At 40.1% G+C, this 27404-nt stretch overlaps 1 protein-coding gene and 1 long non-coding RNA gene across 4 annotated transcripts; both read left to right on the top strand.

Annotated features, from left to right (window-relative positions):
* The first annotated feature begins 52 nt into the window (after positions 1-52).
* Positions 53-19209, top strand: cfap69 (cilia and flagella associated protein 69). Of its 3 annotated transcripts, none has more exons than XM_085262123.1 (23): positions 53-349; positions 546-605; positions 693-758; positions 1085-1194; positions 1279-1355; positions 1826-1993; positions 3256-3408; positions 3602-3779; positions 4217-4340; positions 4445-4493; positions 4609-4730; positions 4804-5038; positions 5660-5824; positions 5906-6021; positions 6119-6237; positions 13971-14052; positions 14212-14404; positions 14986-15123; positions 15552-15628; positions 16023-16220; positions 16850-16936; positions 17054-17137; positions 18135-19209. In XM_085262123.1, the coding sequence occupies exons 1-23, from the start codon at positions 260-262 to the stop codon at positions 18297-18299; spliced, it is 2856 nt and encodes a 951-aa protein (XP_085118249.1). In that variant the 5' UTR covers positions 53-259; the 3' UTR covers positions 18300-19209. The 3 variants fall into 3 exon arrangements, with proteins under 3 accessions (XP_085118249.1, XP_085118250.1, XP_085118251.1); XM_085262124.1 differs by having other exon boundaries at positions 1826-1924; positions 18135-19207; XM_085262125.1 differs by lacking the exons at positions 693-758; positions 1085-1194; positions 1279-1355 and having other exon boundaries at positions 53-422.
* A 903-nt stretch (positions 19210-20112) lies between these two features.
* LOC146548805 (uncharacterized) lies at positions 20113-24151 on the top strand. Its single transcript, XR_014890514.1, has 3 exons — positions 20113-20384; positions 21341-21429; positions 23205-24151. It is a non-coding gene; the product is annotated as an uncharacterized LOC146548805 (long non-coding RNA).
* The last annotated feature ends 3253 nt before the right edge of the window (positions 24152-27404 follow it).

Genomic DNA, 27404 nt, shown 5'->3' with positions numbered 1-27404 from the left:
GCTCTGATTTTTGAACTCTGCCGCTCTCCGTACTGCCAGGGTAACCATAGCAACGGCAGTACGCTGTCAGACTGGCAACATAAACGGAGAGAAGAAGAGGAGAGGTGATTGTTAAAAAGCTACATAAGTTCAGGCTGAGCATCGTTAGCACGTTTGTTCGAAAACAAAAACAGCAGGTATTAAAAAAGGAGAATGTTTAATTTTTTTTAAATTTTTAGCCTTTAAAAACTGAAGCTAGAAAGCGGTTCTAAATTTACAAATGGATTCGGGAAAAGTTGTGCACAGAAGAAAGCCGGGGATCCCTGTAATTGGTTTGAAAGCATCCCAGAAGAGCCACCGCCATCAGGAGGTGAGCAGTTTGGAAATGTCTCCACCGGGAAAGTAAATGACATTGTTAGAGTGTGATAACGCCTGATTTACAGGTATTTAAAGCATCAACAGCTGAACACAATAGTGTTGCTGTTAAATTGTTTCTAACTTTTCTGAGCATTTCAGAAATTGCAAATTATATCCCAGCCTAAACTATAACCTAAATTCCTCTCCAGGTTAATGCTAAAAGTCTCGATCTCAGTAAGGTGATTTGTCTTCTTGAAGATCCTTTGACAGTAAGTTAAAAACCTGAATGCCAGTCCTCTTTTTTCTGCTATTGTATTACACATATAGTGCATTTAATCCCCCTATTTTTACTAAAGACTAACTTGAAGGAAAGGCACCTTTTTGTTCTGAAGAAACTACTGAAGAAAAGCCAAATTGGCTTTGTATCCTTTCGGTTTTTTTCTCATATTGTAGACTGTCTTTCTAAGAAATCCCTCTCATGCGTCACACAGCGCAGCAGATTGTCAAATTTTCCTCATTATGGTCCCCTGCTGCAGTGATGGAAATAGATCTGCTCTCATACCATGTAAACACAAAACCAAACATTGGTCCCAAGGCTCTAATTTATCACAGCATCACTCTTTCTGTCAGCATTTTCTGTTCAGAAATAGGCTCAGTTATCACAATGACCCATCACCTCCCCTCCCTTATCGGGATTTAGCTCTGCATGAGTGAACAATCTGCCAAAAACTTCTTTAACTGTCTGAAGCTTTTAAAAGAACTGACAGCCATCGCAAAAATACTCAACATCTGCGCAGAGAAGGTGACAGATCACCCCGAATATGTGTCCATTCTGTGTGAAGCTCTTACAATTTGTAGGTAAGAAACCCTTTCAAGCAAACAACTCATATTTTATCTCACAAGATGATCTGATCATCAGAGTGCTGCTGTCTTTCGTCTCAGGCTTCCCTTTCTGAAGGAGAAGACATCTGACGAGCTGCACTACGCTCAGGATGTCACAGAGTTTCTCTCTCATATGGGTAATAAAGGGCTCGCAGATTGGCCAGTCACTGCTGCTTTAAATACATATATATACAGGTGCAAATTATGTTGTTGGGTTTTTTTTTAAACAAAAAGACAGAAAGTAACATTATTTGATCGTAGAGTGTTAAAAATTCAAAACAGGAACAAAATTGTGAAACATTTCATAATTCCAGCTTCTAATTTTGAAACATTTTTATTATTTTAGTTGGTTTTTAATGGTCTTGTTTGCAATACATGATCACATTTTTACAAACCTAATGATCGAAAGATTTCTGCTATGGCATGTTAACCTTACATGCTGCATGACATTCAAAACAAGCTAGCTCCCTCTAAAGATGTGAATTTTTAAAAACAACTCAGAAATATAGATTATTAAATTTTAAGAAATGTTTAATCATTTGAAGTTTTTGTTCTTCAGATGAGAATGACGACATGGAGCGCTTCTGAGTTGTGTTTCTCTTGGCAGGGTGTCTGATGAGAGTGTCTGATGCCGAAGTGAGGCAGCTCATATTTGAATGCGTGAAATCATTCTACAGCTCTGTGGCTCCCAAACAGATGCTCGATGGTACGGATGGTACCACACGAAAGCCTCGGACTTTCCCTTCTAACAACCGATTTTCTAGACTTTCACTAAGTGAGGCTCTGTCATGGCGTCTGTGGTGGCATGCTTGTGCTTTTCTTTGTCCTTTGTGTTTCTTCTCTTTTCTTTTCATTTGTTTTCTTCATGTTTTCTTTATTAGAATTGGTTAGATTTCATATAGATATGTACATGAGCTTACAGCCGTACCCAGTGTCCTATGAGGCTGTTCAGGATTAAGAGATAAAGTTTTTGAACACATTATAGCACAAGTTGAATAGATCATAAAATCTGTCAAATATGAGGCTGAAATAAGGATTGGTAAGTTATTTTTCTGATAATTTAAAAGAGTGTTTTGGGTAGACTTTCAAGAGGCATATCGCCAGTGTGAAGTAGGTGGCTGGTCAGTACAAGGGCTCATTTTTACTTATATATTTTGTTGTTAGTTTAGTCTTTATTAAAGTAATTGACCATCATTTGTTCCAGAAACTCATGTTTAGTGCGACTCTAATTTTTATTTTCATCTGAATCTAATTTGTGGGGGTTTTTTTCTGACCATGGCATGACTTTTTTAATGTTGATTCCTCTTTAGTTATTAGTGTAATTGTCTTGTTCCTTAAAGTGGACAATTTAATTTCTTAATTTCTGTTTTATGCACACTTTTAGAATTTTTAATGATTTTTTTTTTAAATATTTTTTATTACTTTTGCAACAACATACAAAGGTAGTTTCCAATAATATGCTGTTGTAATAGAAACCCTTTTCCCCCACCCTCACCTCCCACTCTGCTCTCTTCCGAACAAAGAAAAAAGAACAAGCTCACATGAAATATATATACAATTGTACAATATGTGGCATTTATACATAATTCAAGGGGAAAAAAAGAAGAAAATATAATCAATAAGAATATTTAATGATTATTTTTAACATTTCAAAGTTTTGGGTAATGAGGAGATTGTATGAAAAATTAATCCATGTTTGACAAAAGCCTTTTTTTCATCTCCTGGCTCTGTAAAGGCTGATAACTCTAATATGTTCATCTAAGTTGCACAACTCTGCATATAAGCATAGAAGCACCACCTGCTTCTGTTTGTGAGGGTCAGCCAATCAGGATGAGGTTGGGGTAAGAGGAAAAGGGCTAAAATTACTTGTTTTAAACAGAAGCTGATGTGAGGGATTGCGCTATGGCTGAAATCACCTTAATAAATCCACTTTAAATGGCTTATAATGATCTCTTAGCTTGTTTCTTCCCTGATGTTGAACCTGGCATTTAAACATTTATAGTTGTATTTAATAATGTTTCTGCTCTGTTTCCTCAGGCCTCCAGCCGACCTCTCCAGGCTACAGGCTGCAGCTGCTGGAGCGCAGTGAGCTGGCTCAGACACTTCTCCTCTCCATGGCCACTCTCGAAAACCAGCCCACCATCAAACTGCAACTCCTTCACATCCTTCAGATCCTCTCCAGCTGCTCTGGTCAGTCATTTATTTCAATGCAGAGCCAGTGAGGGAGGGAAGGGGAGGAGCAGATGACCTCCTTCATTGGAGAACGTAGCCAGCTCTCAAGAACATAAATCAGACTTTCGGACAATGATGATTTTAAGTGTCCTTAAAATAACTGGGTTATTTACTGGGTTACACACGTCTATGTTTCACTTTACAACCACAGATATGAACTGTTCGTCAATACTCCACGCACGAGGAGCAGAGACGGTATGTCTCCACATGAACGACCACGATCCGTCCGGCCAGGTCCTGTTCCGTTCTTCCGAAATCCTCTGGAACCTGCTGGAGAGGGGCAACAAGGAGGTGGTCACCGCTCAGCTCGGCACCCTGGAGTGTGTCCTGTACGCGTGTCCTCCTCATTTAAGATGCTTTTAAATGTGCACGATGTGCCTGATGGATGTAGAATCTTTTAAATGAGGCAGCATAAGGGAAAATTCCTTGGAGTTTACTTCACAAAAATTTCAAGATTTTAAGTACAATGTTTTTCTAATCTATTAAATGCCTCGAACAATCAACACACCTTTAAAAGACTAGGGAAGAAATACAGAACTACAATGAAATAAACATAACAAATACATCATTCTTTTGTTGTGTGTAATGATTTTACATAATTGAAATGCCTGCAGCTCTGATTTTAGCCAAACCATCATTTTTAATGGAAAAGTTTAATTATTTGTAATTCATCTGATTTCTGTTGGTTGTGTGTTCCTTATGTGGCAGGCCTTTGTGCTGTCATTTATCCTTTGATAGCTGACTTTTGGCTTTATTTGTTCCTCAGCTCTCTGAAAGAAGCATTTTTTCACCTGCTGAACACCGGCTCTGGACATTCAGACCTCCAACTCAGAAACGATCTGCTCGTGATCACAACTCTCATTGCAGAAAGTCCAGGCTCACAGCTTATTGTGAGTACAGGACAGTTTAATGAATAGTAATTTGTTACTTTTTTTTCACCCACCGGGTGTTTTTATGAATTTCTTTAATAATTTGAGGTGTTTCTAATTTTCAGGAGAGTTCATTTGCCAAACAGCTTGTGGTTTTCAGCACATTTCCAGAGCGTGAGGGCACTCGATCCTTTAAATGTTACACACTTTTTTACAAATGACTTCATTATTCATGAATACAGTAGCATCTTTTATGAAAATAAAACTGCTTATTTTATTTATGTTTTAGTGAAAAGTCACAACCCTTTGATCCGCAACCTGAAGCTCAGCTATAGTAACGAAGACTTGAAAATGAAGAAGTTGCTGTTGAATCTGCTGGTTGTTATGTCGAGGGACTTGGCTGCCCTGCAGGTCAGTCACACGCTCACCCAGTTATTGTTTAAGTTTGGATAACCTGTGTGATGACTCAGTTTTCTTCTCTCAGCTTTATAAAGAAGAACGTGTTGTTCTGGCTCTGCTGGCGCTCATGAAGCCGCCTGTCGCCTCCTCGTCTGAGTGTCAGTCGGGGTCACGACACTGGTCCGCTGCGCAAAAGGAGGAGCTCCAGCTGCAGGCGCTGGCCACCCTCGCCACCATCGGGCCGCTCATGTTGGAGGAGTACATTTCCTGTGAGGGGAGTACCTGTCTGCTACTCCTGCTGGACTGGTGTGTTGGGCCAGGTTAGGAAACACAAGAAAAACAAGACCAAGCAGAATCTGTACTGTATCTGAAAGGTTAAAGGTCAAGGGAATTGCAGTGTCCTATCAGAGTGTATTTGAGCCAAACACAAAGTCACTTATACACTTACTTTTTGTCATGACCATGATTTGCTACGCAACAGACATTTAAACAGCTTTTATCTCTTACACTTTATCATACTCTTCTTTTGTCTCTTAAAGGTTATTTTTTAATGCAACTGATAGTTTAACTAGTTTCACAGCTTACAAAATACCTCATAATCACACCCCCAAATCTAACCAAAAATAGCTCTTAAATAATACACATTTCAACTCCTCTCACATGCTTTTGACTTTTAATGAAGTATGTAATCCATGTAATACACACCTCATTAAATAAAGTCCAATGAAACATTTTCATTTGAATTTTTAATCAGGTTTTCTTTATCTGTATTTAGAAAATGGGTAAAACACTTGTTATATTTTAGATAATATCTATGCAGAAATATTCAAAGGAGCTTGCAAAGAAAATATATGCAGAAATATACAAAATCTTAAAGGGTTCGCAAACTTTTTCACAAACTGAACAATCAGTCAGTAACTATATTTTCTCCTTTATTTCAGATTCTTACTTTGGCCAGGGTCACAGCTTCCACGCCACCGGAGGCAGAGGCGGTAAGAAGGCACAGACGCGGCACTGTATCAGAGTGCTGAGATCGGTGACTTCTCTGGGTGAAGAGTCTGTAAACCAGGACCTCTGTGATCAGGGAATCATCAACCAGCTTCTGGGTGACTGGACTGGACACATGCTCAATATCAACATTTACTGTTGATGAATTCAGTAGAGTCAAAGCTGTCGTGTTTCCTCAGGGATTCTCATGCAGATAGACGCGGGTCCTGATGAAGATGATGTCGTCGCTCTGGAGATAAAGTCGGATATTCAGGTGATCCTTTCAACGCTGTGTGAGACCGACATGCACAGAAAGGTAAAGCTCATATTGCTAACTTAATAAAAGCGCTTAGAACTGGCTAGTTGGATATCTGGTGAGTCTGTGTTTGTTTGCTGCCTGTTCTGTTTCATAGGAACTGTTTGGCTCAGAGGGAGTTGAGATGGCGGTTCATTTTCTGAAAAAAGGCTCCGACAAGTTTTACAGCGGCCTCGGACACAACAAGCTCGTGCTCTCCACAGTGGACTGTGTGTGGTCAGTGAACTGCAGCACACTTTAATAGATTAACTGCTGTATTTATTCATACTTGTACAGTCATTTACATTTGCCAGATCCAGGCTAGAGTAATATGAGAAACCAGAAGTGTAACTCTGTTAGCCAGATGTATGATGATGTCTTTGTTAGGCATAATTTAATTGTATAATATAGTTTCTGTATTGGAGCAGATGAAAAACTCACTTCGATTTAATGGCATAACTGCCTTAGCGGACAAATGGGACTTGCTCAGTTTACATAATATGAATGCAGTTCAGCTCAGAGGCATTTAACCTCTTAAATCTGGGGCCTTTTGCTGATAAGTATTTTATTTTCAATTTTATTTTCGTTTTTCTGAAGGTTTATGCAGTAAACTAGTCATAATGAACATTAATCAGTACGACTTACAGTGAGCTTGGGAGTAGAGCAGGGCGATATGGCCAAAAATATTTATCACGATATATATTTGAAAATTTGCGATAACGATATAACCAACGATATAATTGATGCGAGACAAAATACAACTCCACAACATTACTAGCGCAAAAAAACAATCTTCCATTTATTTTCACTTAAACAAGAAGCTGGTTTTTATGTACATTAAAGCTTTATAAAAATGTAACAGTGCAAATGCAAATTCCTTGCTGAAAGTTTAACCAAAAGGCATTTCCAGTAGAAATGGGCTGACACATCCTGAAGCATAACCATGTATAATATCCACTGAAGTTAAAAAGAGGTGCTTTGCAACATTAAACTGCAGTGTGCAGTATGTATTTTTCGGACCATAAGGTGCACAGGATTATAAGGCACATTAAGCGAAACAAAGCAGTCAGATAAATCAAACTTTATTAAACTCATTCTTCTTGCTTCCTCCACTTCTGTACCATTGATTCATTAATGGTGAATTCTCTGGCAGCTGCTCTATTCCCATGTTGTTGCAGTATATTAATGACTAACCTCGTATTGTGGATGGATTATCTCAGTTGTTCTCCTGACTGAAGTTTGGTCCGTTTACAGCATCCTGCCATGCGATTGCATTTGTCTCTAACTATCAGGAACTTTAACGTTAACTTTTATAAGTGGAAAAGTGTTAGTGTTCGTCCTCCAGCTTCACTGTTTATGTTATGCTAACATAGCTGTGTCGCTAGCGATCACGTAGCACATCATTATATACCAGCTAGCCCAACTTCAGTAACCCTACAAACGTCACTGCTGTTTAGTTTCCTGTCTTCTTTTATGTTGGAAGTGATAGCAGAGCTGTACGTTTGATTTTTTTCAGAACTCTCTCAGTCAGAACATGCAATATCATGCTTAGGTAACTAGCGAAACTAGCGAGCTAACTTCCGCTAGCTTCCTGCTAACTTCTAACTCCGTTAAATGTAATAACTTTTGTTTTCATGGATGCCTGGAAGTTAAACTTTATAGTTACACCTGGTAAAGCAGCAATGCTGATCGTTTTATTAAAGATGAAAGAATTTATACAGTTTTTAACTCTAAGTGATGCTGCAGTGTTGTTTGACCTGAAGCATACGGAGTTTAGGACCCAGATTACTCCCAGATTTAAGAGCATCTTAGTCCGACAAATATGACAATAACAACGGCCGCTTGCATGTTCTGCAAAAAAATGTGCTTTGTTGTGTATCTGACGGACAAACACCAAACCAGTTCCACATCACGGAAGTTGCACCATTTTTACAAACCAATTCTGGTTCATCTGTTTCACTCAACAATCGGCCATGTGCATATGAAAACAAAGGCACTGCGCATGCGCGTTTTACTCCCATTCTATCGCGATATTTCATTTTCCTATCGTTGCCTAACATTATACCGGTATTACCGTGAACGGTATAATATGGCCCAGCCCTACTTGGGAGTGGCTGCAATCACGGCACTGTAAGAAGGTGACAGATGTACTATGGTTGTTCGCCTTCCTTGACTCCTCACTCTAACCAGTGTTGCTCCCTGCCCAGGATGTGCACTTCCTCATAATTGAAAGATTGGCCACTGGCCTGCAGGTATGGAACGCCAGGACTGCCATAATGAATTAATTAAATACACCATTAAATAATTAATTAAATGTGTCAATAATTAATTAAAATTGGAATTAATTAATTAAATAAATAGTTATGACACATGTAATTAATTAATTATTGACACATTTAATTAATTATTTATGTATTTCACATTTTAATTAATTATTGACACATTTAATTAATTAATTATTGACACATTTAATTAATTATTTATGTATTTCACATTTTAATTAATTATTGACACATTTAATTAATTATTGACACATTTAATTAATTATTTAATGATATATTTATTTATTTCATTTTGGCAGTCCTGACGCCTGGCTCTCGTCATGAAATAATTTTATCTGTCAGCCTCACCCATCAAACTCAGGGGGCGGGGTTAACGCTGCCCATGCAGCTTCTCTAACATTTGATTGGTTGCCGTGCAAAGTAAGTCAAAACAGGTCGATCCTAGATAATCGATTGCTTGTGTAGACTTGGGGCAGCCAGTTATCCCAGAATGCAGATCAAATCACAGGCCGTTTTTCTGTCACCAGCTACACTTTTAACAGTGTTTTAGCCGCGAATGTCGCGCCGTATGTCTGGTCAGGTTGTCAACATAGAACATGTTTGCAAAAGTGCTCAGATGTTTTCAGAGATTTCACTAGCTCTGCTAACAGTTAGCATGCAGAGCGCACCGAGGGGGTACATTAACCGGTTTGTTTACATATTCCACTCTCCGTGTTCCACATGTTGCATTCGCAGATTCTCATTTTCACCAAACGATCGTCTCTTTCCGCCTGGTCTTGTGTCTCTGTGCTTCTGTAACATAAAGAACGAGCTGACATTTTTCTCACGAAACCAGCGATCAGCTCAGCAGACCCTCAGTTTACCTGCATGCATCCTCCTCCTCATCTGTCAGCTGTTTAACACCTGCTGCTAATTCAAGAAACACGCCTAGTTACCTGGTGATAGTCACAGTTTAACTGCACAAGATAAGTAAATATAGTATTTTCCCCGAGCGCAGAGCTGCTGGAGCTTGTTTCCTTACAGAGCACTTTATAGGCGAACAGCTTCATCAGCGGCTGATGTCCAATCACCAGCACACAGCTTTCAAACCTCAGCTGAGTTTTAGCTCTCAGTGGTTAAACGCTGGACTTCATTCACTCAGGTTCTGTCTGTCGGGTCACGTTTACTTCGCTGTTTTATTTACAACTGAGCAAATCGGTTTGGCTGAGGTTAAAGTTACGTTTCATAACTGCATAGTTTCACAGACGTTTAATGAACCACTGGCACATGTGTTAGACTGAACTATCATCTAAATATCATCTGTTTTTTAATAGTTATTCAACTGTATTCTAAGCACCAGCTGTCTGTTAGAATGTGATTTTTTTTTTCTCTCTGTTGGCAGAGGTATAAAAATGCGCAGGAAAATCTGACGTGCATGGCGAACTTCACCGACGATATTTAGGGAGGAATAAACACACATCAAACATAAATGAACCATTTGCCTGTCTCCATAATTGAGAGCATTTTCTCTTCTTATGTCAACACTCTCTCTCTCTTTTTTTTTTTTTTTTTGCTTTTTTTTTGCTTTTTCGGTCATGTTATGTTTACCTGTCAAAGGCTTGTTACAAACTATGAAACACATTGTGCAGACTTCTGGATGTTAGAAGAAAACGAATACTGCTCATGAATGAGACTAAAGGCAGGAAGGTGTCCTTTAAAACTAAACATGTTAATAGGACCTCCCTGTTTATATCATAGTTTATGATATAGCACGTGTATTTCAGTAATAGCCTGCTGAGGCCACTATACGTGCTGGCCTCATATCAAATGTGAAGGCAGACTGAGTCTATGTTTGACGTTTGTTTATATCTAATCTTCCTTTTCAAACATTTAAACAGCAGCGAGTCTGCAGCTGAGGGAATACAAATTCAAATTGTCGGAACAGGTTTGCTCGTTTCTTGGATTCATTTGGTGATTTATTAAATGTATAACTGTGTGGTGGGGCGTGGTCTGCGGTGCCGTGCAGGGAGGGCGGACGCACCTGCACGGCATCCTTAATCACGCCCGCCTAGTTAAAAACACGGGGACTGAGGGGTTTGGGGGTGTTGTGGTGTGGTGAGATGTAAATAAAGATGACTCTGAACGTTGCTCCGTGGTCCCGCCGTGTCTTATTCACGCCACATTGGTGCCGAAACCCAGGAGGCAGCACGGCGGGTCCATATCGGAGCCAGGGAATGGAGGAGCTGGCCCAGAGGGTGGCCGAAATGGCGGCCGCCCAGCGGGAGCAGGCGGCGGAGGTGCGTCGCCAGCAGGAAGAGCTGCAGGACCAGTCCGAGCGGCACCTGGAAAGGATTGGGGAGCTGGCGGCGCTGCTCTGGGCCTGGGCGCCACCCCCACAGGTGTGTCCCGAGGACAGTGAAGCGGTGGAGGAGCCGCGTGAGGCACCTCAGCAGCCGGAGGTGGCAGACGAGGCGCGCGGGGATCTGCGCCTGCCGGAGGAGGGGGAACAGCCAGGTGAAGGGCTGCTCCTGCCGGGAGTGGTGGATGAGCCGCTCCAACCGGAGGCGGCAGACGAGGTGCGCGAGGGTCTGCGCCGGTTGGAGAAAGAGGAGCTGCACGAGGGGCTGCTCGAGCCGGGAGTGGCGGCGGAGGGAGCAGTAGTGACGGAGGAGTCGCGCTATGGGCTGCTCCAGCAGGGAGCGACAGCGGTGACGGAGGGGCCGCGCAAGGAGCTGGAGGTCCCAGTGCCAGGGGAGCTTGCTCGAGTGGAACTGGCGAGCGAGGCGGGCGCCACGCTTGAGATCGCCGTGCTCGCCAGACCGGCCTCACCACCACCAGAGGCCTGTACACGCCACACCTCTGCCCAGCCACCTGTGAGCTGGGGCTCACGCTTGTGCCGGCCGCGCCGGGTGCACCTGTCACGTGTCCGACTTCCGAACCAGCTTTGCCTGCGCCGCTGGATTCGCGGGCGGCCGCCTGAACTCGCACCTCCCCGTCGCTTGGCCGGGGCCTGGGGGTGCCAGCTGTCCGGGCTGATTCCCTCTCCCACTGGCGGTGGGGGAGTAGGTTCGGCCGGATGGCTCCCCGGCCTCAATCGGGCGATGGGGGTATGTGGTGGGGCGTGGTCTGCGGTGCCGTGCAGGGAGGGCGGACGCACCTGCACGGCATCCTTAATCACGCCCGCCTAGTTAAAAACACGGGGACTGAGGGGTTTGGGGGTGTTGTGGTGTGGTGAGATGTAAATAAAGATGACTCTGAACGTTGCTCCGTGGTCCCGCCGTGTCTTATTCACGCCACAAACTGTTATTCTAATCTGCTGCTGAGTCTCTTACACTTTTCTTTATGCTGTATATTTTCACGTCTCTGGAATAGTTGGCAGTTAGTCAGCTGGGAAACTTTGTGTTAACTCATGGAGCTGAGGATATCGTGGATATGCTGACCTCGCTGCGTGGTGTACAGAGCGAGGTCAGCATGATTAATATTCACAATAAAAATATTAGCCGAACATCATGAAGTCTGTGTTTCATAGTGTCGAACAACCTTTGTACAGTTAAAGCCAGCAGTTACTACATGACGGAAACACCAACGTTATCTCTTTTATGTGTTTATACACAGGTCACGCTGATTACTGAACAAAAACCCAAAGATCAGATGTTAAACAGATTTATTTGCTCTCTCTCCTCCTTAAACATGTTTTTAATGTTAGTTATAATTCAGAATTGGCGACTGAAACACGTAGGACACATAAGAACATCAGGAAATAAAACACCGATAAATATAACCTCAGTAAAAGAAGTCAGCGGGGGTTACTACAGCTGTGTACCGGGGCCTGCGCTTTGTCGGTGGGATTGCTTGCGAGGCGAGCGGGTCTATCCCACGCTTTGCCGTGAGACTGGGACGACATCTCCGAAATCATCGAAACACTTTTGCAAAGAGGCTGTATCTTGACAAACCGACCAGACACATGAAGATTAAACCACTACATTCTCGGCTAAAAAAATATTAAAACGGTATTTGGTAACACACAAACAGGGTTTTTCAAAGCTCAGTTCTGTTAGCTTCCACATGCCGGTTGTTGTGTGCTAGAAACAATGGCCACCAGGCCAAAGCAATGGTTTTGACTCGATCAGCGTTAACCCCGCCCCCTGAGTTTGATGGGTGAGGCTGACAGATAAAATTATTTCATGATGAGAGCCAGGCGTCAGGACTGCCAAAATGAAATAAATAAATATATCATTAAATAATTAATTAAATGTGTCAATAATTAATTAAATGTGTCAATAATTAATTAAAATGTGAAATACATAAATAATTAATTAAATATGTCAATAATTAATTAATTAAATGTGTCAATAATTAATTAAAACGTGAAATACATAAATAATTAATTAAATGTGTCAATAATTAATTAATTACATATATCATAACTATTTATTTAATTAATTAATTCCAATTTTAATTAATTATTGCCACATTTAATTAATTATTTAATGGTGTATTTAATTAATTCATTATGGCAGTCCTGGCGTTCCATATGCAGGTTCAATAGACTGCAGAGTCCCACCCCAAGGAAGCATGTCTTCTGTGTGTTTAGCGAGAGGTTGTTTGGTTTCCCTGATGCATGATAAACAGCAGTCCTCCTGGCACTTAATGACGTACACTATATTATTCTGTTTACTCCGAGAGACCTGGGGTCCTTGGAGTGGACCATTTTTTGGCGAAAGTGACAGAGATGCTGTGTTTTTCAAAAAGCCTGTCTCAGCTGTTCACATAAGGCAGGGGTATCCAACTCCAGGCCTTAAGGGCCGGTGTCCTGCAGGTTTTAGATCTCACTCTGGGTTAACACACCTGAATCAAATGATTATTTCATTACCAGGCCTCTGGAGAACTTCAAGACATGTTGAGGAGGTAATTTTGTCATTTAAATCAGCTGTGTTGGATCAAACACATCTAAAACCTGCAGGACACCGGCCCTCGAGGCCTGGAGTTGGACACCCCTGACATGAGGGATCACCAACAGTTTTTATGCAGGCAGTGATTAACCTTCTGGATCCTGGAGGATCCTGGAGGGGGGGGACTGTGCTCTGAGGAGATGGTGCTGTAGCGTTCTAATAATACCCAATTTGTGCTCCAGAGACTGGTGAGAGTTATACCTTAAATACTGGGCTGTAAGCATTGGTTTATGGTACACATGAACTTTCAAAAGTCTCTCTATTACTCACAGTAATTTGTCGTTTTACTGTCCTATTTCATATCCTCCCTGGTGAACTCGATGTGTTTGTCCACAGAACGTGAGTGAATTGTGGTCCATATGAACAGAATCAACTTTCTGGGAAACATTATTTACTACTTTCTACAATATTACCTACATTTAATCATAGTTTTATCCATAGGCTATGGTGTAGTAACAGATATGACCATCAGCATGAAGACGGTCAGTGAATTTTAACCTAATCTGGAGAAATATTTGATGTCTACCCCATTAGAAATAAAAGTACAGAATCTCGAGATCTGTTATAATGACCTCGAGTTCAGGTCATCATAACACTTGTTATACGGGTCTGATCTTGATTTTTCAGTTCTGTTATGGACCTGCGAGCAGCTCAACAAGCACATTTTTTGTTGCAATTACAAGCCAACTATCAGGGGTCTATTTTTTGTCTCCTACAGCTGAGAAAGTTTCTGTCTGTGCGCCTTTTCTCCCATCAGGTCGTGTGTCGTAGGCTGCTACACCACAGAAGATTACTTTCTGGTTAAAGATGGGGTGTTTCTTCTCCTCAACTTACTCAGTGTGAGTAAAAGTTTCCTGAATTTACTGTCGAGGCTATAAAAGTTTCCTTTTTTCTTCCTGTATTTTGTGATTAAAAATAGGATCTCAGCTGCTCTGTGTTAAAGCTAGTTCATACAAGGCAGCGTTCACAGGTAATATAAACGTCCTTTTCTCCTGCAGACAAGCCCCAGGTGTGTGCACAGTGTCGTCCTCGCCACCCTGTTAGAGTTATGTGACAACCCGAACACGGTGCCGTACATTCTGACGTGGAGGGACGGCAACGGACAGACGGCTCCGAGACTCCTGCTGCAGCTGTGGAGAGAGGAAGAGGAGGAGCTAGGAGTTCCTCGAAATCAACATGGAAGCATCGCAGGTCGGTCTGCGATGCTCCCATGTTGATTCAGATCATCGCACTGAGAACAGATTTCACCTTTTTCTTTCAATTAGATATCAAATCGAAATAAAGAACTTTATGTTTTTTAGATTTCTGCTGCACTAACAGGTAAATGTTTCTACTAAACTGCTGATGCAAAATTATTTTTTTTTTAAAGTATCCTGTTAGTGTGTAATGTTGTTTTGGGGTCTTTTACGGGCGCCTCTGCTTTGTCCTCCACTGTCTGTGTTGGACTTCGACACACACAGCATTATTTCTTTTCCCAACCTGGATTTTATAAACATCTGATTTTTATCTGACATTTTTATGTAACGATAACGTTCTGTACCACTGAGCCAACCAGATGCAGGGAATGGTTAAATATAACTGGAAACAATGTAAATGAAAATACTTTTTTTGTATGTTTTTGCATAGCTGATGGATTTTGTTTTTTCATCTCTCCGTCTCAGACAGAAGGTTTTAAAAGTTTTACATTTTGCCAGCAGGTAAAAATCAGATTTTAGGTCCTTTTGGCTCTGTAATCTCATATAGTTCTCTTTGTTATTTCTTTTATCTTGAAGATCCTCAGAGGCCTATCCACAGTCTTTTCCAGCTGGATGAAGCTCAGCTTTCATTTCCTGCTAACGTGCCGAGTGCTGCAGTATTGGAGATGTCAGAGAACCTGCGATCGAAGATTTACTCTGTCTTCTGCAAAATTGGTAACCAAACAAATTATTCAGTTTCATACTAAATGTAAAGTATTTATTAAGAAGATTTTGTAATTAGATTATTTGATTAGCCCAATTTCTTTGTAGCTCCTCCTATAGACCAGTTATACATATTTATTTATTTAGTATTTATTTTTATTAATAAAAAAATACCATTAAAACAAAATCCAGAAGGTTGTAAAACAAAAGGCTATTTTTACATGTTTCTTTTTGTAGTCTTTCAAATCATATTCAGTCTCAATTTGGCTTTTTTAAATGAAATTTATCACTTATTGATTGAAGATATTTTGAAGTTTTGAAATATCAGAGTAATAAAATGATATCATGATGTTCTGTTCAAAACATTCAGTTGTTGGGCACAGCTAATATTGTTATATTAAAAAGCAAACGGGAGTATTTGTGACTTTTTCCTTTTTCAGGGTTTCAGGATCTTCCTGGATTGTTGGGAAAAGATTATGTGACTCTGACCATCATCAGGAGATATCTAGACTTTAAGGTAAAAGTGAAGAGGAAATACTGTTGATGCTTCATATAATAGTTGCTCAGACTTACAATCTGTTCAAAGTTTGTTCAAACCTGAAATTAATATGAAGCTTTAGCTGTGAGTAGAGTAGAGATATTCAAAGTGAAAGTACAAAAGTCCTCGTTCAACAAAATACAGAGAGCGAGAACTCTGAGGGACCAACTTATTTTGTCTTACTGTGGCTGAACCAGCAGCTTAAGTTTTGGATACTCAGGCAGTGAAAGTCTGTCAGGAAAACAATCTATAAATAACCGTTAGTCACAGGGAGTAAAGACTTAAAGGAGTCTGGAGCTCTCTTAAAGGTTTCAGATGCAGAGGACATAAACCGAGATAAACATCAACATGTCTGTCTCTTGTGGTGCTGCAGGTCGGTGAGGTGTGGGATGAGATCAGCCGGGAACTGAGTCTGGAAGGCGGTAGGCCGATCAGCCCCGACCAGGAGGCTCTGAGCACCATCTGCAAGATCGCAGAGGACACGGCGAAGAGGATCGTGGAGGAACAAAACAGCATCCTGGAGCACCATCAGAAGGAGGACATCAGAGAAGAGAAACTCACATACACAGAGGTATGGAGTAAAGGAGTGGAAATAGCTTACATGAAAGTCAGCTTAAAATGTTTTTCTTTAACAAAAAACCCCAAAAAGACAAATTATATTACACAGATTGTTTTTTTTTTCTTCCTGAGCTACTATACAAATAATCAGATTTATTTTCACATGCATAATCAAACAAATTCACTCTTTTTTTTTCTTTCTTTTTTTGTATGTCTAGTAAAACGTTTTCATTGTATGTTTGACTAGAAGCAGAGATCCTCTGGGACAATTTGTTTTAGTTGGAGGAGATCAGGCTTTTGCTGTGACTGCTCCGAAACTGCCTTTACATATCAGGACCTCTCCAACACTGGATACATTTAAAACTCGTTTAAAGTCCCATTTTTACTCTTTGGCTTTTAATAATGCTTATTAAAAGCCAAAGAGTAAAAATGTCATTATTTTGTCATTATTTTATTATTAATGATACAATTCTTATTTTATTCTTATTTTTTTCTTATCTTTTATTTTACTTTCCTTTTAAATTTTATCTGATTATTTTATTGTTATTTTCTGGTCAACAGTTGTTGTTTTTAAAAGTGCTATATAAATAAAATTGATTTGATAGTAAAATGAATTCTGACTTTTTTCTGTCTTTATCGCAGATGAAGTCTCGCTGGAAGCAAAAGGAGTTCATGGCGAAGTCATGGGAGGATTATGTTTCCAGAACTTCAAACTATGAAGCCCTGAAGGTTTAAAGATTTTTAACTATAAATTCTATCCTAATAATAATAATAATAACAATAATAATATCTAGATTCTCAGTATAAGTAGTAAGTGTATATTTTTGTTATGCGCTTTGTATACAGGAAGTAAAAGCACAGAGGGAGAAGTACGCCGAATCATCCAGACCTAAACCAAAGCACGAGGACGCTGCTATCCGCCCTGCTGAGGTCTTTACACTTAACCTTTCGTGACTTTTACAGGTCACCCACTTAATTGATTAAAATACTTAAATCTCATATCTTATTTTCACAAAATGGAGCAAAGAAAAAAGTCTGTTTCAGGTATAGCTCATTTTCTGGTTCTGAGAATGAGCATTTTTAATGCATGTAATGAATTTCAGCTTAATTTGGAGTTTGTGGCTTAGAAAGCATCTCTGAAATTAGTTTTAATAGTAGATAAATCCTGACATTCAGGGGCCCAATAACATAAATGAAGAAGATGAATGAAAATATATAAGATGAGATTAGACGTACTTTATGTTACGGTTTGGAGGAGGACTCAAGCGCAGGACTCCAGTTCTGATGCTCACAAGAAGGATTTATTTACAATTCACCAGGTGTATATACAAGAAGGTGCGGGGGGTGCTATATACAGCTGAGTGAGGGAAGAAGGGGTCTCCAGGGAAGTCCAGGGGGAAAGCACGCGTTCTTCAAATCATCCACACACACGATCACAGGCTTACACTCCGACACTGCCACACGGGAATCACACGGGGGAAAATCCAGGAAGCTCTGTAGACAGGGAGACAGGGTTAAGTACGACGCACAAAGGAAAATACTCTTAACTAGACTTGCTGTAGCTTGACTTCACTAATTAATAACTTCAGTAGATCTTAACTCTGCACTAATAATGCACAAAGCACAAAATGATCATGAAGTCAGCTTAAATACGCAGGGGGTAAGAACAAATGGTGGTGAGGAATTGGTGTACCGGTAGTTATTATGCAAACTTTTAATATTTTAAGGTGATAACCAAATATAAATCTGAAGTTTTGGTGAAATGTGATGCCCTTCAGAATATGCTCTGTAAAGAGTTGTTAGATACAAAGGAGTTTCTTTATCTTTAATTCAGTTCTTTTCCTGTTATTTGTGAACAATGATCAAAATTTTAAAAATTGAGGAGCAACTCGCTGTAGTCTTGACGTTCTGTTTCGGTGTGTTTCAGCATTTCATCGGACACGTCGTTGGAGTGGAGAGCACGGACGCTCAGGGTCCGGCAGGAGTGAAGGTGACGCTGGTAAGAACGCCGGTCAGAGCCCCAAGTCAGGACAAAGGAGAACCAACAACACCAAACCCAGACTACTTCAGCACGGCGTCTTCTGCAGACTGACGTTACCGAAGTCACTCTTAATACAAGGCATTCACATTGTCATGTCACAGCATTTATTGTGCTGTATGCTCATAAAATTAAACTGCATTAATGTAAAGACTGCATTAAGGTGTTTTACAGGAATTGTCAAGATACATGAGTAGAGCAGAGGGGTCAGAAAGTTCATTACAACTTAAAGTGAACTTTACTAGTTTAAAGCAGTCCAAAATAACTGAGTCCAATCGGCAAGAAGATACATACGTTTTTTTTTTTAAACGGGGGGAAAAAAGGGCAGTGAAGGAGTGACTCAGTGCAAACAACCCACACTAAAAAAATAATATTATAATACTCAAAAATGCAGACTTTAAGTAAGTTAATTATGCAAGGTTTTTTTTGTAATTTTGTTACAAAGTGAAATGTTAAACATTAAACTTCATGGTTAAATGAAATTTACTTAATTGGTGTGCATTCAGTTTATACCAAGCATGTTTACCTTATTGATTAATAATTTGAATAATTTGCATTTTACTCACAGTTATTGCTTCATATTTATGAGGACAAGTACTATTGTTTTGAGTGCAAGGTGTAATTCTAGACAGAGTGATGATTAGGGATTAGACACAGGTGGAGACTCAAAACTCCAGAGCAAAACAGAAGGAAAATGAAGAGAAAACAACCTAAAGGTATGGAAGTTTGTATCCACCATCTAAAAAACACAATTTGGGGTTGCTAACTTAAAAAGAAAATAGCTTAAAATTGTACCTTTGCTCTGCCTGGCAAAATGTTTTTTTCTTTTTCTGTTGCAGAAACAAGCTTGCATAAAAAAGACACGTACTAAACACAGAGACAAGAAAACTCACATTAAACATGAACCCAACAGCATTAACACAGAGACGAGAACAGATTGGGACAATCTAAACTCAAAATAGGAACCGAAGCAAAATACAGACCAAGATCTAAAAACTAAGGCTAGAACAAGAAAACCAACTTGTCAGGAAGAGAAAACAAGAAAGATAAAAGAAAAATAATTCAAGAAAGCTGCTTATAGTGTTTACATTTCTGGTTCCTGTGGCTCTCGAGGGATGCAGCAGATGCAGACGTGAGGTCACTCCATGTGTACAATCAACACCTTGTAGTCTAGCCCACCACCCCAGCCCTTTATACAGGCACACACACAGTCTCTGTCCTTTCAGACAACGTTACACTGGCTTACTTTAATTTCCTGAAGACTTATCTGAGCCATAACCACCAGACTATTATATTTTTATTTATTTACATATTTTTCAAGTCCTCTCAGTGCGACTGTGAGAAGCAGTAACTTGGCTTTCCTTTGGAGCTAACATGACTTATTTCGGTGCACAGAGCATTCATGTACAATCTGTTTTAAAGTCAAATTGTACTTTTTTTCCAAATAATTATGGTTTTTGCATCAAAACTAATAAAGTAATTAGATTTATTAACAATAATCTTTAAATCGTTAAAAATAAAATTCTAATGTTTTGGTATGTTTTCATCCTGCATTTATGTAACCACTCCTGCACCACGAACAAAGAGAGCCTGAACAATCAATGTGGCCTCATAGACTCCGCTGCATTATGTAACATCACTTTACCTTTAAACATAATAAGCCCACAGTGTAATTACATCCACTCGAGGTTAACGCTCTCATTAAATGCTGCAGTTTTTTTGGCTGTAAAAATTAAACTTTTTACTGCTGGGTTGTTAAAAAGTATTTTCTCTTTTATGGGTTACATAAGTGACTGCAGTGCATTAACACACATGTTCCTTCAAGCGTGCAACATGCTGCACAGAGCGACCTCTTCTTCTTCTCCTCCTCTCTCCGCTCTCACCCGTTTCACTGGCTGGATGGCCAAATCACCCCTGACAGGCCGGAGCTTTTCATGCGGCGCTGCGAGTGTTTGTGTGGCACACTGTACAAAAGAGCAGGGACACACAGGACCCTCTTCAGCACGTCAGGCTGCCCCCTGTTTGCTCAGACTGCCAAGGGGCTTCACGGGGCCGGAGGTCCGTCTGCCGTCGATGAAGGCACGTCTGGATCCCAACTGGATGCTCATCAACTCCACGAGGACCTCCTAACTTCAAACTGTGAGGCTGATATGTTTTACCTGAAGGCTGATGACGCTGTGGAGACACCAACAATAAATGGCTTATAACACATTATAATGAAGCTGTTAAAGTGATAAAGTAAAAGTTTATATAATTACAGCTTTTACTGTCATCAGTTAGCTTCTGCTTAAGGCAAATACGTCCAAAAACATTTTAAAATGTGTTATAAACTGTTTATTAAAGGGTCACACAGTGTAAGCCTTAGAAATACTAAACAAGAAGACTTAAAATAAGGTATTGATATTAATAAAAAATTAATATCCTCAAACATTTCCTTGCTTTAGTGGCTTTGAAACTGAGATGTGACAAAACTTATGTCAGGCTGTGATATCAGTTTGAATTACCTCAATATGACTAAACTAGTTGGGTTAAAGACAGTTTTATGTTGTCTGCAACGTATTAGGTTTGTTACAATGAATAGCTCAAAATAAAATTTAAGTGTTCATTTCTCCACAGAGATTTACTTCTCTTGAGTATGGTTTAAATATGTATCTATTAAAAACATCCTCAAATAAACCAGGCAGTTCAAAGTGAGGCAGAAATCTGTTTTTAAAGTCACTGATTTCCATCAAGAAGATTAAGTTCTCCTTGAGATAAATTGGAGGGTGTCACAGCAGGATAAATGAGATGTGGAAGAAAAATGTGTCTTTTCCCTTTATTTTTCTGTGAAATGCATCTAATTATATATTTTTGGGCTTTTCCCGTCAAACAGTGAAGGCGTCCAAAGCAACCATAATATATTCAGCCAGTTTGCCAGACACTGAGTGAGCCTAGTCCTAAATTAAAAGAAAATTTCACGGAAGATCACCTCTGAAAATTGTTTTAAATCTAAGTCCATGTCTGGGAAACTGAGCCATACTGTCTGCATAAATCTCATCTAACAATGCTCACTTAATGAAAACAGTAAGAGGGATGGGAGTTTTCCTCTCCTGCAGGAAGCTCCTCTCCCGTCGGAGAAACTGAGGCAGCAGGAATGATGATCAGACTGGGAAGACTGACACCGGGATACTTCCGCCTCCTCCAGGTTTGTGACTCTTAATTCCTGATTACATCCATGTTTCATCATTAAGTGGTTCTTCATCAGTAAACGTGTGTGCACAGAAAAGTCTTCTAGCTGTTGTTATCATAAAGCAAATCTGAGTCTGAATGAATAATTTATGGTTTCTATACATTTTTAATAGCGATACTTTAGACTATGACAAACAGCAGCAGTGGACAGGATGTTCAGAAAGCTCCATCTCTGGAGGGTTTATGTTATATAAGCTGTTCAGACTCCAGCAACAGAAAAATAACTGATGCTGTCGTCCTGCTCAGTTCTCAAAAGTACCAAAAATGGTGGTGAGGTAGGTGAGTAGATTTAATGTTTACCTTCATAAAAAATGAGTGACTTCTTCTTTAGCCTTTACTTTATATCAATTTGATCTTTAATCGCTCACAGATCAAAGACACATCAGTGGTTTTAGGAAAAGTTTTCCCTCCATTGGCCCATCGGGCGATTAAATCACACTTTTTGTGTCTAATTTAATTCCTTCATATACTGTTAATTTAAGCTATATTAAAGTAGTTGAAAAAAACTGCAGTGAAGCAGGTTGTGTCTGGTGGTAAGGAGGTAGGTCTGTCACGCCTAAAGGGTGGAGTTATGCGGACTCCTGGGCGTGTCCAACAGATGCACAGATGACAGGTTATGATGTTTGCTACTGTAGTGAAGTTGGAAAGGGTTTAAAACTTGTTACTTTAACAATGATTAGATTTTATTAATCCACTCTGAAAATAAAAAAATGGAAAACTAACTGAAGACATGCAGAAGAGACAGTGAGGCAAAGGACTGCGGGGTGAGACGGCGCTGTGTATACACAGAAATGCAATCGGGGATGTGAACACAGTAGTGAAAAACAAGAAGTAGGTGCAGACAATCAGCACAATCACAGGGGAGGACGTAAAATGTATTACGAGTCACGGAAGATGACTTATAAAGTAGAACAGGAAGTAAGCAATCATAACCAAATAGTGAAACACAAACGTAAACTTAATATGAGGAAAAAATCTGAGCAAACTAATAAACTCTGATATATACAGTAACTCGAAGAAAGACCTCAAGACTGAAAAGACTAAAGAAATACAGAATGACAATGTAAAGAAACAAACTAAGATCCAGTTAGAGGGTATTTATTAATAATAAATGAGAAATAGTGCTGGTCCACGGGGAGATGGAGTCGGTTATGGAGGGTGCGTGAGGACTGATTCGAGATCACGATTTGGTCATTTGTGTTGGTTATTTTTACATTAGTGAAATGTTACCAGGAAAATAAAGGGATCAGGATTCATTTGTGTTCTTTATGCCCACACATTTTTATTACCGTTATTAGTGCTGTTTTGTCAAAGCAAGCATTTGTGCCCTGACACACATTGATGAGATGAATCTGTCACTTCCAACTCATCATCATCAGTGGTAAAAGGGTTAATTTTACCCCAAACCATGACCTTTCCTAAACCCAACCAAAGAAGTTATATATGATGTAAGCATCACATTTATCGTCCCGGTTATCAGTCTCATTTAAGGTGTGGAAATTAAAGCACCTTCTGGGGCCTTTCCTTTGTTTTATTGAATTTAACTTTATTGGACAGCGTGAACATTTAAAGCTGTCATCAGCCAGATGAATTATTACCCAAGTGGAGCATTCACTGAAAGGTTTAGTGTCTCACTATAGCAGTCCCTAGGTGACTGAAAGGAAAACACTCAGTGAGGAGTAAGAATATTTTAACAGCCTTTCTTCACCTGTGTGTCCACCTCGTCCACAGAGGCAGATGTCGGGTGAGGTCCAGATTCAGCCGCAGAGCAGCCTCATCGATCCTATCGCCATGACGATGGCCGCGGTGGGGATGGGAGTGTCTCTGTACAGCGCCAGGCGGATGTCAGAGAGAGTCCAGCTGAAGCGGCCAAACGCCTGAGAGATCTCACCTGTTCACCGGTTCAGTTTCTGCGGTTCATGCGACATGTGTTTGTGAACGTCAGAGAAAGTCAGCGGAGGAGGAGTGTGTTTATGTGTGTGGGTGTGTCTGTGTGGTGCTAGAAGGAAAATCTAAGTGTCCCCGAAGGAAAATGTGAGTCGGTCATCAGCATGTCGCATGTGTGAAGCTGTAGTTTGATAACCCTACGTGTTGTGTGCAGGATGTCTTTAAAAGGAGTGCGTATTAAATCAGAGATTTGTACTTTAATTCAGTTAATCATCAATTAACAAACAGCATTAGAGTTTAGTTTTAATTTAAAAATGTGTATAATACAGATGTAATTCAATTCAATTTTATTTATATAGAACCAAATCACAACAAGTCGCCTCAAGGTGCTTTTTATTGTCAGCTAAAAATCCTACAATAATACAAGGAAAACAGAGAAAAGCCCAACAATGATTAGACCCCCTATGTGCAAGTGCTTTGGTGACAGTGGGAAGGAAAAACTCCTTTTTAACAGGAAGAAACATCCAGCAAAACTAATGTAAGTTGAAAATCTTACAAAGTTATTTTATTCATTAATATTAGTCACAAACACACCCTTCCAGGCATTTCTGATAGTTTTTATATAAATTATTAAGCAGCATCACATCTGAGTATTTCTTCACTAATCACACTAAGCATCTTCGAAGCATCTTCGAACGACTTACTGAAGAAAATGTCTGTAAATGTAAGATGCTAACTCAGAGATATCTACACTTCTTTGTGCGTCTAATAAAAATGTTCACATTTTCTGAGCTCTGTGTGCAGACTAATGTTTTCAAACAGCAGACTGCAGTCCATTCAGGTGCTTCTCGGCTCAAGGACAACAAGCCTTTAAAGCTTAACAGGATCGCACCATTCTGTCCTGTAAAAGCAGACAGGACAGACACATCAGTCAGAATGTTTTCAAAGCGCTCTCTGGTTCTCAGGCTTCATCCATGTGGAAACGGTCTGAGGGGAAACGGATGCTGTCAGGCGACTGCACAGTCTGTATGGGGTGATTAATGTGACTGAAGCTCCAGCAGAGGAAGTGATTTTACTGCAAGGCGTGAATCGTGACATGAGTTTATTTTCAAATCGACTGATTCTTCGGTCTCACATGAGTTTGTCAAATGGTCCGGGATGTTGGGATGAACAGACTCCCTTTTCCGGTTCTCGCTTTGGGTGACGCTTTGAATCGGTTTTTTCCAATCAGGCCTGGGAGTGACTCAGAGCTGTAAAGGATGATACCCAGTAATAAATAGGGGAATTACAATATCACTGCTGATCTAGATGACCGAGCCCTCCTGTGGGTCACTGCATGGGACTTGTTTCTGTATCATATCAGCACATCTGCCTCCAGATGGACACCGAATAACACCCTGTCCTTTTCTGTGTCTCATTCCTGAACATAAAGACATACAAAACCATAAAATTGATGCTTCTAATATAGATCGAGATTATATTGAAAGAGCTTCTAGGAAATTTAGTTAGTGCCTGTTAACTGCATGGTGATCATGTTCATCTTAGAATTGACATTTCAACATCTCTGGTGTTCATAATTTTATTGTTTGACTTTCATTTGTGAGCACAGAGTGTAAATAAAAGTTGGATCTTTAGCCACCGAGGCTGTTTGTTTGTGAGGACAGAGTTGTGAACTGAGGAAGAGAAAACACAACTCTTGTGGTGTGAATCACAGAGCAGCTGTGCCCTGTTGTTTCCTTCTGATTGACTCTAATGGGACGACAAATTACAGAATGAACCACATGCTGTACTCAATAAGATAACTGAAGAGCAAACTGAGACCATGATCTCTTTATATTAACTGTGGTCATAAATCTTATGTTTGTTTGTGAGCAGGGCAAACGTCTGAGTCTGCAGACCCGCAGAATCTAAAATAATTAGGATGATATGTGTAGCCTTCACTCAGATTAAAAGATTCCTGTTTATTTACCTGTTCCCTCACTGACTTTACCTCGCTCTTGTCCTCCTTTACTCATCGTTGATTCTCTCATCTTCTTATTTTGAGTTAGTTTAACTTTATTTAGTTTAACTTTATTGATCCTAAAATAAGTGGGAAATGTAATCACTTATATTAATAGTCATAATTAATAATCCAGGTCCTGAAAGGTGTACGTAAGATGTGCATACTAACAATTTCCCTGTGCTACATCTCTCTGAAACTACTCGCCTTGCAGTGCCAGTGCAAGTCTCTGGGTGTTGCCACAGCTTAATTGCCAATTGTTTACACCTGTTGTGGTGTGGAAAAAGGCATGCCTGAGGTCAGCCACCCCACCTGGATTGTTGGGAATGCATGATGATATTTTCCCTCACCTGTGTAAGAACTGCCTAAAACTGATACGTGAGTATGAGCAAATGTCACTGGAGATGGCAGACTACAGGAACTACCCGAGTTTCAGCTTCAGATGCAGACAAACAAACGCAATCGATGTGTTTAAATCTAAAGCAGAACGGATTCAATGATTCAATGCAGATTCTGATGAGGAAGGTTTTCAACAGGTGATTGAATTCACTGAGAAGGCTCATCCAGCACATCATGAAGTCATAGCCTCCAGGGAGAAGTTTGATGTACTTCAACATACTATAAACCAGGACCTCGGCTGCAGGCAGAGCAATGTATGCCAGACTCGCACTGAGGATGTGGATGAGTGGGTGAAGAGTTTGTCTAATAACCAACTAAAACAGAGAAGAATAATTCTTGTGAAAGGTAGGTGTACAGTTTTATTAAACCCGACTGATGAGAAAATTATTCTGAAATAAGCCCTGAAAATAAGGTCCAGGTGGTGGCTGCAGGAAAAGGGTGGCACGATCTGAAGCAGATGGAGCAGGACGCTGCTACTGACTGGACCTCATGCAACAGATTATACCCAGGGAAGCTACAGCTATGGCTTACCACAAATCCACAAACTAGGGGTGACTTTAAATACCTTCTCCAAGAACAAAAGGCAGTACACAGCTGTTTCACACCTTAAGGTTCAAACTCCCTTGCTACCTACCAGAGTCCTCAAAGAGACAAAAGACTCTTCCTGTGGAGTTGCCTGCTTCCCCCAACTTCCTTACTAGACCCCCACCATTTGTCTTACTGTATGAGTGTGAGACATGTTAAAATCCAGTGGCACCAAGGTATCATACAATAAAATAATGTGATTAATACATAACTAAAAGAAATTCCTATACATGCCCCTTCCTGATTTCTTATGTTTTAACATGTTTGTTACACTTACATGTTTACAATTTCAAACGTTAACACAGATGTTCAGAGTAAATACAGATTGTAGTTTTTTAAATGATGATTTCATTTAGTTTGGGGAAACAGCTCTCCAACTTTACCTCATGTAGAAAAAGTCATTTCCTTCTAAACCTAATAAGTGGTTTTGTCATCTAGCAAGAACTGCAATCAAGCATTTGCAATAACTAATAAAAAAAGCACTTGGGACAATTGTGTTGGTGACAGCTTTTGTTATAATATCAATAATATTTATATGAATATGGGATACTGTTACATGTTTGCATAGACTTTTGTGAAATATGGAGACACTCCTGGCATTATATGAGCAAAGTGAGACTCATTTTTTAGGGTTGGTGGAGATGAGTGTGAAGATCCAAACAATCCCTGTCAGTGATGGAAAAGCTTTGATGAAAATATTTGGTAAAAAGTTCACCAGCATGAAGGAAATGAAGTTTCACACTTTCCTTAGGAGGAGCCCAGCACGCCTGCTTAAAGAAAAGGAAGTGTGCCGATGTGGATGCTTGCAGCGACTGCTGTATAGAGGCCATCCTGCTACACATGAAACACATCAGAGTCACAATTGTTATTTTAGTCACGTGTTTGTTTATTATCCTTATTGTTTTATCTGGGACTGTTTGCAGACATCTCAGAGAGAGGAGACACCAGCATCTGAACAGAGACTCAAACCAGCAACCTGCAGCTCCCTGCTTGGCTGCTCCAGTTTTCTCCTCACTCATGTTGCCCACCAGTGATTTCTAGCTGCCCACCCACACAGCAGA

The sequence above is a fragment of the Mchenga conophoros genome, linkage group LG22 (assembly GCF_057382185.1).
Source record: "Mchenga conophoros isolate Kocher_MC1m ecotype Shallow Benthic linkage group LG22, M_conophoros_male_GT1.1, whole genome shotgun sequence".
NCBI classification, from domain to species: Eukaryota; Metazoa; Chordata; class Actinopteri; order Cichliformes; family Cichlidae; genus Mchenga; species Mchenga conophoros.
This window is presented reverse-complemented; position numbering and strand designations above follow the sequence as displayed.

Coding starts and splice junctions, on each gene's coding strand:
- cfap69 (XM_085262123.1), top strand. CDS start 260: ATGGATTCGGGAAAAGTTGTGCACAGAAGAAAGCCGGGGATCCCTGTA. Junction 3,409..3,601: donor GATCCTCTCCAGCTGCTCTG/GTCAGTCATTTA, acceptor TTACAACCACAG/ATATGAACTGTTCGTCAATA. Junction 3,780..4,216: donor GGCACCCTGGAGTGTGTCCT/GTACGCGTGTCC, acceptor TTTGTTCCTCAG/CTCTCTGAAAGAAGCATTTT.